This window comes from Aricia agestis, chromosome 12 (assembly GCF_905147365.1).
Source record: "Aricia agestis chromosome 12, ilAriAges1.1, whole genome shotgun sequence".
NCBI classification, from domain to species: domain Eukaryota; kingdom Metazoa; phylum Arthropoda; class Insecta; order Lepidoptera; family Lycaenidae; genus Aricia; species Aricia agestis.
Genome location: NC_056417.1, coordinates 9,688,945 through 9,701,449, shown reverse-complemented (window position 1 = coordinate 9,701,449; position 12,505 = coordinate 9,688,945). Strand labels below are relative to the sequence as shown.

The following is a 12,505-nucleotide window of genomic DNA, read 5'->3' as shown; positions in this document are numbered from 1 at the left end:
TTACGGGCGGCAAGTCTTTTAATTCAATGTGTATCTTCTTGCGCACTAAATATCTTTAAATGACTTAGTTTTAAATTACTTATTTAAATATGCATCGGATTGCGTAGACGCGTAATATTGCAAAGTGCACTGACACTAATTGGCAGTCGCTGTTTTGCCTCAGCTCGGGCGGTCTATGATGTTGTACTGTATACTGTTTATACTGTGATACCTCCCAAGAAATCCGCCTGAGGCTTATCCGCTTACGTGCTGACATATTTCTGGGATAGTTTTTGTCCCTCTGTATGTCTCCACGCGGACTCGTTTTGTTTGATCTGCGTTTGATATGCTTCTGTGGGATCACGAATGACACTTTTCGTTAAAGAGTTTTACCCATAAAGTTAATATACCTAGCGGAATAGAGCAACAATCTCCAGCTGTCAAATGTAACCGAAATTGGTTTTCATCTGTGTGAAAAATATGTGTACGTATACACTCACACAAGCATGATTGAACATAATTTATATGAGATTAAATTGTCAACGTGCGGCACGTGCCGACTGGACGTCAAAAAAGAGTGCTGCTGTCATGTATCACGCATCTCTTTTTACCACGCAGTGTTACTGATAGTGACATCTCGCTTGCTCAGGCCTTTGTTTCTCTATTCCGCTAGGTTTATTAACTTTATGGTTTTACCTCAATTCTCAAAGTTGCTACGAGTCTTTTGTTATTGGAAACAAAGATCCAGAAGTGAAATAGCTGTAGGATTGTTAGGGTTCCGTACCCAAAGTTTAAAGCGGGACCCTATTACTAAGACTTCGTTGTCTGTCTGTCCGTCTATCTGTCAGCAGGCTGTATCTTAAGATCCGCTATAGCCAGACTTCTGAAATTTTCACAGATTGTGAATTTCTGTTGCCGCTATAACAACAAATACTAAAAACAAAATAAAATTAATATTGAAGGGTTCCTTAAAAGAAACGTGATTTTTTGGCCTTTTTTTGCTCGATTTCAATAATGGTAACAATTAGACACTTTTTATAAAATCCTTTATTATAATATGTGTACTTTAATAATAAATAAATAATAATATTAAAAAAAAAATAGGGGGCTCCCATACAAAAAACACAATTTGTGGCTTACTTTTGCTCTATAACAGCACGGAACCCTTCGTGCGCGAGTCCGACTCGCACTTGGTCGATTTTGTTTGCATTCTTATGACTTTACATTTTATTTAAATTATCAATTTGTCTGACTTTGAAAAAATATAGAAAGATTAAACTGTACGATATTAGACTGTTTTCTAATCTTGACATATCACATAAGTAATGCTTTTTAGAGTTGATGCTTCGGCATGAATGGGCCGGCTTGACTAGATAAATATAAGTAGTATAAAAGGACAAAAGTACTTATGGTAAATTAGACAAAGTGATGGATTAACAAAGAAAATCTGTTAGTTGTCCGCAAAAACTGTCAGAGTTTCTATTTTTTCGCATTTCTACTGTGTCCATGCTCGGACTGCTGTAACTATAGGGTATTGTACAATTTGCACACATTCTGAAGTATCGGGTCCATACCCATTTTCGTAAACAGCGCCTATCCTACTCGCCTCCAAATTCGAGGCGTAATGCTTGAATGTGGTTCCCGTATTAGCGGGAATTATAATGAATTAACGCAGAGTCGTCACTGTCGGCTTAATACAGTGTTTTTCAACCTTTTTCATGATGCGACCGGTATGAAAAAATAGACCCCCTTTGCTTTTTCATTAATGTAATATGTTTATGAATATAAAATTATCTTTTTGTTTATCTTTATTGCTTTTTTCTGAAATAGTTCTCTCGACCTCTGGCGAACCCCCAGGCGGTCGCGGCGCACAGGTTGAAAATGACTGATTTAATATATTCCGGAACGTGACCGGCGACCTACATCCATCCAAATAATTCAGATTGAGCCGCGTCGTGATGAAAACTCGCGTGTTTGATGCTCGGCTTAATGGATCATTTCACTATTACTTTGTTTTATTTTCATAATATTATTATTTACTATCATTTTGTAACAGAATTTAATGAAATTGGTGTTGAAGATTTCTATTAAAAAGTACTTGATGTTGTGTGCCAGATTATTAACAACTTGAGGTATACAAGATATTAAAAAAACAGCGGGGCTAAAATGGTCGCTTTGAAGAATCATGATATGAATCATAATATGGTTCATTTTTCTAAAATCGCAAAATGCAACTCTGCTTGCAATTCATTTCTGTATTTTTTTACTGATTTGACATTTGTCAGTTTGACAGTTTTGACAATTCATTTGCTGAATTGATTGAGAGGAATTGCTAAATGTGACCATTTTGACCCCGCAGCTCAAATCTATACCAAGAGATGTCCTTCCTAATATTATAAATAGGAAAGGGTGTCTTCTGCCTGACGCCTGTTACGTGTTGACGCTTAAGGCGACGCCTTGATAATTTTGGCTGTAGCGATGTCGATTTTTCTCAGCAATGACTAAAGCTAAGAAATTAAAGTTCATTGTCAGTATTCATCATGTCTTTGTCTTTGAATTACCCATAGCATAACACGATTGGTCAACTTTTATAACACAGAATAATTAATCAAATTTCCTCTGTAAATAAAGGGATTTTTATTTTGCCAACAGAGGAGAATGATTTAAGCTTCTAAAATTTGTACATAGATTGGTTCAAGCATACACTTTAATTTGCCCATAGCTTATGCGAAATGTATTTATGGTTTTTAAATTACGCGACAAAAACCATTTTGTTGCTACGCCCTAGAAAAACAAGCAATCTAAAACATATCCAACACGGTTTTTTACTTTAACGCGGCGTCCGCGTCACCTTAACTGAACCAGATTAGGTGAAATTTGATATATAGGTACAAGGATTTATTCTTTGCGGAAAAATTTACGGTTTTCGCGCAATAAACGAATTCCAGCGCAACCAGGGGTTCCGTCGTCGAAAAAAAAAATAGTAAAAATTCTAAGTTGCTCAAGCGGTAAAAAATCTGCTTACAAGAGAAAAAGTTGAAAATGTAGTCTTGTCACGTTTAGCGGACGCGACGGGCGGCTGTAATTGATAGCAGAAGATGGATCGTCCCGCGCTGGGACAGTCTATTAATTACTGTAGTTCCTTGTCCCTGGCGTTGTTTCTTATGTTTTTAATTTATCAATGAGATAACTTCAATGTAGAATTAATATAGATTTGGAACAAATATGTGACTTCAGCACTGCTGTATTAGAACTCCGTTAGCTACTTCCCTTTCTGATAATCTGTGTGCTGGCTGGCCCTGGGCGGTGGGTGTGGGTGTAGTGGGGTGGGGAAAAAACTCCTTTTTGTATGAGAGCCCCCCTTAAATATTTTATTTTAATGTTATTCTTAATTATTATATAAATGCAAATATAATTAAGAATATTGTGAGTATCTCAAGTGTCTACCAGCTGCTACCATTGTTGATTACGAGCAAAAAGGCCGAAAATATCACGTTTTTTGTATAGGAACCCCCCTTAAATATTAATTTTATTTTGTTTTTAGTATTTGTTGGTATAGCGGCCACAGAAATACATAATCTGTGAAAATTTCAGAAGTCTAGTTATAGCGGTTCTTGAGATACAGCCTGCAGTCAGACAGACGGACAGACATCGAAGTCTTAGTAATAGGGTCCCGTTTTTACCCTTTGGGTACGGAACCCTAAAAATGACGTGAAAGAACTAGCGCGAAAAAACGCTTGCGTTGTAATTGACTGGAACTTGGAAGTCGGATCTTTTCGCGGTCAACGCGGGAACTGCAACTGCAGTCTATTATTAGCTGTAGTTCCTTGTCGCTGTCGTTGTTTCTTGTGTTTTTAATTATTTAGCAATGACATTAAAGTGCGACAAGGCTTTATAAGAACGAGGGTGGGAGCGCTGCTGGTAAAGAAGAACTGTCAAAAATGACATTTTTGTATGATGGCAGCCGCGTTAGTTCCTTTTTTCGCCACGTTCATTTAAAGCCTTGTCGAGCTGTACTGTAATAGGTTAGCTTAAAATTCGTGGCCTCGAGAACTAGCTCGAAACAACGAATAACAATTGTGTTGTAAAATAATATTTATTGTGTACCTACCTAATACAAATAGATGGTCCCGCTGCGTAAATACTACGTATAGAGTAAATACTAATTACTAACGTTGTTCTTTTAATTACGCGATGTTGACATTCCTTGTAATTTAAAGCTACCGCGAGGGCAAACGGGACCCAATTGTAGAGCTATTGTTCCCGGGCTGACGGTCTCTTATGTACAAATGCTGCCTTACAGCGGGAGAGCCTTCGATTGAGGTTCGAGAATCGGGTCCCAGGATCGTAGAAAACTCGAGAAAATTATAACACAAAGAACAGTATTACCTTAATTTAACGGAGCTCAGTAATAAAAACTTAACACAATTAGTAAGCACTTAAATACTTTACAAATTAAAGTGCTAACTCCCCACGGAAAAGAATATTTTATTAAGTTGGAACGTCGCATATTACGAAAGTTTATATCGAGAAACTTACGGATACATACGAAGTTCTGTAATGAACAGGCAGAAACTAAGCGTAATTATACCCTCGTTTCTAATTCAAAACTTAACCGCTCTATTCTTTTTTTAAACCAAGTAGACATTATATTTTTTTTTAATTTATGAGCACAGCCGCACAGTGCAACGGTGATTGCCTTGCATCAGGTAATTAGTCATTTTGTTTGTACATAATGTTATGATTTAAATGAAAGCTTAAGGTTCAGCCTTAACCATTAACCATGATTTCTTACCATGTTTGCGAAGCTGTCTATATCAAGCACAACCGATGTCGATCATAGCCAATAATAGAATAATATGCCCCTATGTTCGTTAAATTGTCTTTGGATATCAGAAAGCTTTATTCTTAATTCGTACTTATACTAATTCCATTTCTTCATCCCAAGAATTGTCAAACAAAATATAATTTAATCAAAATATATAGTTGACCCTCGCTCTACCATTACTTCAATTAAAACGTTCATATAACGAGGCGCTTCCTTCACGTCTATTTATAAACTCATTTTATATGAAACATGAGCATTTGAGAGCACACAGGTCTTCTTAACATGCATTTTTAATGCCTGACCTACATCATGAGAATGTGAGAAGTCTTTGCACGTCAAAGTAATTAAAATAAGATGCGCCCTAATGATTTTCACCCGAGCTGTAAAACGTAGGTGAATTACGTCCATACAAAGTGGGAGTCTCATTATGTTCTGGACATTGAGGTTAACTTAGAGGTAAAATAATTCTGAATGGCTAGTACTAAGATGTTGAATGTTTTCGTCTGGATTCACCGGTGAATGTGGAATGAAAAGGTATACTTAGTTTTTCAAAAATATATTATAAAATTCTCACACACGCAAATCATACCGATCGTAGCTTTACAAAGCGAATCTTCTTCTTCTATCACTAATATATAAAATTCTCGTGTCACAATGCTAGTGTCACAATACTCCTCCGCATATGCATATTCAGTGGGTCTGAGAATCGGCTACTGGGTACTTATAAATAAACTTATTATATTGATAAGTGCATTTGTTGAATAAATAATAGTAAATTATTACAACTCGAGACTGACGGCGACCATTGTTTGTGCGACGGGCTGGCGATGGACGTTGCCATGGTGACATACTTATTTAGTCACTTCAATAAAATAATACGGGCGAAATACTTTATATGGCAAAGAAACGTTTGTCGGGACAGGTAATAAAAACTGAAGTACCTATGTCATTTCTTATTTTTTCACACAGTAGGTACATTGCTTTTAATATACCTTTAATATTTTGAAGCTTTTTGGCTGCGATTCCTCCACAATGTTCAGGAATTTCACATTCTCATTTATTGTAGAAGTTTTCCATTTCCGCCAATACATTTACATATCCGGTGGAGCGTCGAGATGACGCAGGACTATATCCGGTTACCGGGGTAAGGCAGGAAGCGTGAAATAGCTCCAAGACGTGATGATTAATGGCCGACAATGCATGGACATAGGTTATTGTATAAGCTATATAGCTTATTATCTCAAGAATACTATAAAGATGGTACTTACCATAAGTATAAGTACACCTTTACAACGACGTTTTTTGGTTCCAGGTTCAGATTCTACGTGTATTCGGCGTACATGGAGCGGCGGACGGTGGCGGCGGTCCGCGTTGTGGCGGCGACGAAGACGCGCGGCGCCGACCCCGTCGTCTGCCGCCTGTTCATGCCAGATAACAGAACCATCACGCTGAAGGCTAGAGTTAAGGTAAGTAGGAATAGGCTTGGATATCATAGTTAAGCTGGATCCGATAAAAAAAAGGTCCGTTCTAAACATAACTTATTGTTGAGTTAAGGTACAAGTTGGATGCCGGCTACATGAATTCGCAGCAGACGACGTGTCGTCGCGACACTACTGTTTCTATGTTTTTCTATGAATTAGAGCCGGGACACAAAAACACGACACGACGTCGTGTCGTACCACGACGCGACGTCGTGTCGTGATTGAATTTCTACGTGAGTTTCTACGTCGTCGTAAAAGCTTATCCCATTAGATTCCCATGACACGACGTCGTATCACGTTTTTGTGTCCCGGCCCTAATTGTCGCTAGCTTCGTGTCGCTAGCTGCGGAAGGTATTTCATAGAAATACATATGAAACCAATAGTGTGGCGACGACACGTCTGTTGCTTCCTTAAAGCTTTTAGCTTGGTGCACATTGTGACGCAGCAGGCCGCATTTTCCTTTTATGGCCTGTATAAAAAACCATAAACGCTGTATAAAAAACCTAGCGACATCGACAGCTATACAACAGGCATGTGCCGAACTTACACACAAATAATTAATATAATTAATCTAACTTATCATTCTTAAGCTGACCATAAACAAGCCGACCCTCATTACAAATCAAAAATCGTTCCAAATTGCTCTTCATTATTATTAGTTTCAGTCAAAGTGGTCTAAAAGTATAAAGTGCTTTAATATTTTACAAAATAGCGACTGCTATGTTCGTAATAATGTGTTAAGGTTTCACAATATAAGATTCATATCATCGAGATAATCTTAGGCAAGTTTCCAACCTGGCCCTTGTAAGTCCTTTAGCTTCAGAGCGATCTCCTGTGTGGAAAATTTGGAAAAATCCATATTTTTAACATAATATTCTATTTATTCTAGTACATATTGTGCTTCTACGTCGAAATTGGGATTTTAGGTCCTTTTTTGTTCGTTCCCCAATTTAATATTTATTGACTGCGTGAAAGCAAAAGGCGACAAGAAAGTTTCTAAACTAAAACGAGGCTAAAACTAGAACTGCTAGATGAACTTTTCAAAACAGGCGTCGAGGATTAAATTAGGATTAGTTCATATTGCGACGTCACGCGTCGATGCGATGCGTTTGTAAATTACCCATTTACATAATTTGTAAATGACGAAATTTAACTACACTAGAAGATACACATTCGCCAGATTGGCCAATATCAGGTTGACTGGTCGGACGGCTTTAAAAAAAATGCATTGCAATGCCTCGCGATTTTGCATTGTGAAACGACCGTTACGCTCGGTTTATATGCGTCCGCCCGAACGCGCGGTTTTGACGGCTACACCGATAATTTTGCTCTGCGCCCATACAAACCAGCGGCGGTTGGGTCAATAGATCAATGTCGATAGAAAATGAAACCATAAAGTTAATAAGTATACCTTCCGGAATAGAGCAACAATCTCGAGCTGTCAAACGAAACCGAAATTGATTTTCGTCTGTGTGTAAAAACTTGTTTATACATCTTTCTGAGAGATTTAATTTTCAACGTGCCGATAAGTGCCGACTGGACGTCAAACAAATGAAAAAAATTGGTTCTGCTTTTTACCGCGCAGTGTTACTGATAGTGACATCTCGCTTGCTCGGGCCTTTGTTTTTCTTTTCCGCTAGATCACTTTTCGCTAGATAATATATTAACTTTATGAATGAAACCTAGTAGGCTATAAAATGGCATTTTATTTGAAGTAAAGTTAGTCGCGGTCGCTTGCCGCGTTGATCGGAACGGCACCTTTAGAGTTCGAAATAAACGTGAAACTTCAAAAGTTTTACTCGACTCGTCGACTAGTTAATTCTGTTTGACTCGCGATTAACTTATTTAGAAGTTGCAGTTAACTATTTACCTAACTTTTTAGCTGTGGTGATTAGAGATGGGCAATCGACCCGGTTTAAATCCAATCACTGGGTTTAAACCCAATAAAAACCCATTTATTCCCTCCCGCCGGGTTTTTATTCGGGTGTTTATCTATATGGCCTAATTTTTCTATTTTAGCACCGTGAAACAAAAACTAACGAATGTTCTTTTGTATTTTGTAAGTTACATAATGAACTCTCAGTGCAGGGTAGCAGATAAAATACTTTTTACTTACACAAAAGAGTATGCCGCTCTTTGTCGTACTTACGTCGCACGCGTATGCATATGAAAGAGTACCTATTCTTTATCTCTCTAATGAGAAAGCACATTACATTGTCTTCGGCCCGATCAGTATTCACTTACAATACAATACAATACAATACATGTACTATCAGAGAAGTTGATTCCTAGGCAGATGGGGGATCTACTTAGTTTGGTCGCGTTACGTCAAACCCGGCAGACAGATCACAATTAACACTGAATTGACATGATCCGACTGCTGCCTAGGAATCAATTTCCTCGATGGTACATTGTACAGTAATACCCCGACTTACGCTACCCCTTTTATGCGAATTCGGAGATACGCGAATTTTCCTTATCATCATTCAAGGCGAATGGATCCTAAACAAATCGATTGCATTATACGATTAACATTAAAACCGGCCAAGCGCGTGTCGGGCCTACGTAGTAGTAGGGCTACGTAGTACCGCTAGTTTTTTTTTAATTTTTGTATGGTCAATGAATGTACATTTATAACGTGCTTAACACTACTAACAACATCATCTCAGTTACGTTCAAAGAAATTTGAACGAAAAGTTCCTTTATACTTCGCCGAATACATTTTTTTTAGTTGATCGACTATTACTCAACAATTTATTATACACATATAATTTTAAATTCAGCTTCAGCAACCCATCCAAAATTTCCAGAAGCAACCGTTTAGCTGGTGGAAGGGGGGGGGACGACACTGGACTTTTAACAATTTTTTCCACTTTAAAAAGATTTCATGACGTACCATTTTGTCGGCATCTTTAATAATTATGTGCATCATGCCAAATTACAGCTTTGTAGGTATAGTCTTATTAGTCTCTGAGCAAAACCGTGGACAGACAGACAGACAGACGGACGGACAGACCGAAACTATAAGGGTTCCTTGTTGTACGGAACCCTAAAAAGCCTAAAAACAAATAAATTTAGAGGTCGAGGACTAGAATTTCTAGATTTATACAATCGAAAAGAACAGAATTTCTAGATTTACACAACTTAACAATAATTGACGAACTTATACGTAGATGCGCGTAAGCATGAGCAAGATATTGAAAAAAACTGTTCAGGCAAAATTGTTAGAATAACGACACCAAAATAACTTCGGTTTAGGTTACTTTATTTATAACAATGTATCTGGGGGCACGGTAGTACCCCCACCAAGGTCGAGCAAACCTCGGTCAAATAGCTAGTATGCATTTATATGCAAAGTTGAACTCCGACTAACTTGTAGAGTTCCGTACCCAAAGGGTAAAAACTGGACCCTATTACTGAGACTTCGATGTCTGTCCGTCTGTCTGTCTGTCTCCAGGCTGTAACTCAAGAACCGCTATAGCTAGACTTCTGAATTTTCACAGATTATGTATTTCTGATGCCGCTATAACAACAAATAAGTACTAAAAACAAAATTATGTTAAAATTTAAGGGGGGCTCCCATACAAAAAAACACATTTTTCCTTATATTCGCTCTATAACGGTACGGAACCCTTCGTGCGCGAGTCCGACTCGCACTTGGCCGATTATTTTTTAACGTTTGTGTACAAAATATAAGTTTGAAAGTTTAAACCCGCTGTTTGGGTTTTTATTCGGGTTTAAATCCATTATCACCCAAAAAACCCGGTTTAAACCCGTTTCCACCCATCGGGTTTAAACCCGTTGCCCATCTCTAGTGGTGATAGCTGGCTTATTTCTTGATATAACTTTAATCAACATCTCTCTACTCTGTACTAATTGTAAGGAAGAAAAGTTTGCCTGTTATTTTTTTATCGAATAGGCTTTGAAACAACTGGACCAATTTTGATAAAAGGCACAGATGTAAGATAAAGGTACTTAAATCATATTGTTTTACGGGGGCTGTCTACAATCCCTACCTTTTTCAAATTTTTGAGCAGGTCATAATATTGTGTCTTGATGCGATTACCATTTGTTTACCCATCCCAAAAAAAACGAACAGCGCCGCTAATTTGTTTTCACTCCGTAACCTTATTTTTTAGTCGTACAAGACTCATGTCTTTGCTGCAGCACATAATTAAATAAATAAAAAAAAAACTTCCTTTTTCGAAATATTATTTCCAGTCAGTAGCTTCCAAATTCAAAATATTATTTCCTGCCAGTAACTTCCAAATTCAAAATATTATTTCCTGCCAGTAACTTCCGAATTCAAATTATTATTTCCAGCCAATAACTTCCAAATTCAAAATTCCAGCCGATCCGCGAGAACTGGAACCTGAAATACAGCGCGACGTACGTGCTGTGTCTCCTACGGGATTCGGGCGTGAAGGCTCGTGATACTGTCGGTGCTGCCATATCAGTCGTCGCGGCTGCTGCGCCCAATCGCCCGCCTACTAACCTGCTGACTGTACTAGATACTGATCCGAAGAGCGGGATTGAGGTGAGGTGCTAGTTGTATTGATTTTAGCTTATAGGCAATGCACAATTTTAAGATCGCTCAGAGAAATTTGCCTCACCAAGAGCCATGTTTTTTCTATTTTTGCTGATCGGTCATAAATTTGTGGGCGGCTTATAAATCATAATAAAACAAGCACTTATATTTTAATCTCCTCGAAATTTACCAAATTGTAGTGAGAGCGTATTTGCTTATGATTTTCATAATTATTCATATTGATATGAAGAGGGGTCTGCTCGAACATGCATATTATTATGATAGAAATCTAATATATAAAATTAGTCGGGTTTTCCTTCCTGACGCTATAGCTCCAGAACGCACGAACTGATTACCACAGTTTTGCATTCGTTGGAATGGTCTCGGGCTCCGTGAGGTCTATAGAAAAAAAATCAGAAAAAACTTCAAGAGAAAAGCAGGAAAACAGAGAAATCATTTTATGGCAAAACAACGTTTGCCGGGACAGCTAGTCATTAATATATTATAAATTATAATCGTGGTTATACCACTACAGTCGAAGTGGACACTTACGAAATTTCACTAATGTGCAATCAATTTAAACATAAAATAACAACCACTGAAGAGGATAATTTTCAATCGGGTAGCCTACTATGTGTGATCACAAATTAATCAATGCGCAATTAAGCTTTAATGATTGGACCGGGTGTCGATAATGTGCATCCCTATATCGATATCTAATAGGAATGTATCGACATTCGATATAACGACATCGAAATAGAATACAGTATAGAATAATCACCTCATTTCACCGCTTAAAATAGCTCCAGTTACTGTCACAAACAGTGAACAAAAATAGTATCACCAATCTAAGTTTGATAATCGCATTGTACAGAAAGTTTAAATTGAGAGTTCTAGCACATGGCGACTTTATGAAGCGACGCAATCGCGATACTATCGCGCGTTTGCATCGTTACAATCGCAAAGCGGTCGATAGCTGTGTACTTTAGCAGGGCCTAGCACACGGGGCGCTCATTCAGTAGCGATACAAACGTGATGCAAACGCGATACAAATAATACAAATGGGTTTCATTAACGATACAAAAATACCTAAAAACCCCTCTTTCCGTTTTCTTCCCCGCGGTCGCCCGACACAGTCACTCGGTTGCATCGCTACACGGCTACAGTCGCGCGATTGAATCGCTACAATTGCGCGTTTGCATCGCTTTATTCGTGTGTTGCAAATGCGACTAACAAGACGTGTTAGCAGCAATGGAATCGCGCGGTCGCAAAACGCACGATTGCATCCCTACAAAAAGTCGCCGGCTAGGGCCCTTATAAGTCTGAAGACTCTGCAATACAAAGATCTGAGTTTGACAACCGAAAGTTTGCATTTAGTGGAACCATTTTTGTGACCCAGTAACTCTTCTATAGTATTTATTGTTCGTGGGTCTCAACTCTCATAGTATTAATTAACAGGAACGTACGTAAACAAGCTTCTCTATTACAGGAGGGAAAAGATAATAATAGTGACGTGTTGCAAGCTGTCGATAATAATATGTATTTATTCTAGCTTATGGTAGAATATTATTGATAGTGTTGCTTCCATAATATGACATATCGATTCAAATTCGTAGATTTAAAATATCAACTTCATAACAAGACCTATTTAAAGAGTTTTGAATGCAGTCTTGTTCTAAATGATCTAAA

The 12,505-nt window shown here is 38.0% G+C and overlaps 1 protein-coding gene across 1 annotated transcript in view; it reads left to right on the top strand.

The window, feature by feature from the left end:
* The window catches only part of LOC121732421, a 77,623-nt gene that overhangs the window by 46,205 nt on the left and 18,913 nt on the right, over positions 1–12,505 (top strand). The window contains exons 3-4 of the mRNA XM_042122291.1: positions 6,120–6,273; positions 10,640–10,825. Coding sequence (XP_041978225.1) covers positions 6,120–6,273; positions 10,640–10,825 — 340 coding nt within the window. The remainder of the gene's footprint in view (positions 1–6,119; positions 6,274–10,639; positions 10,826–12,505) is intronic.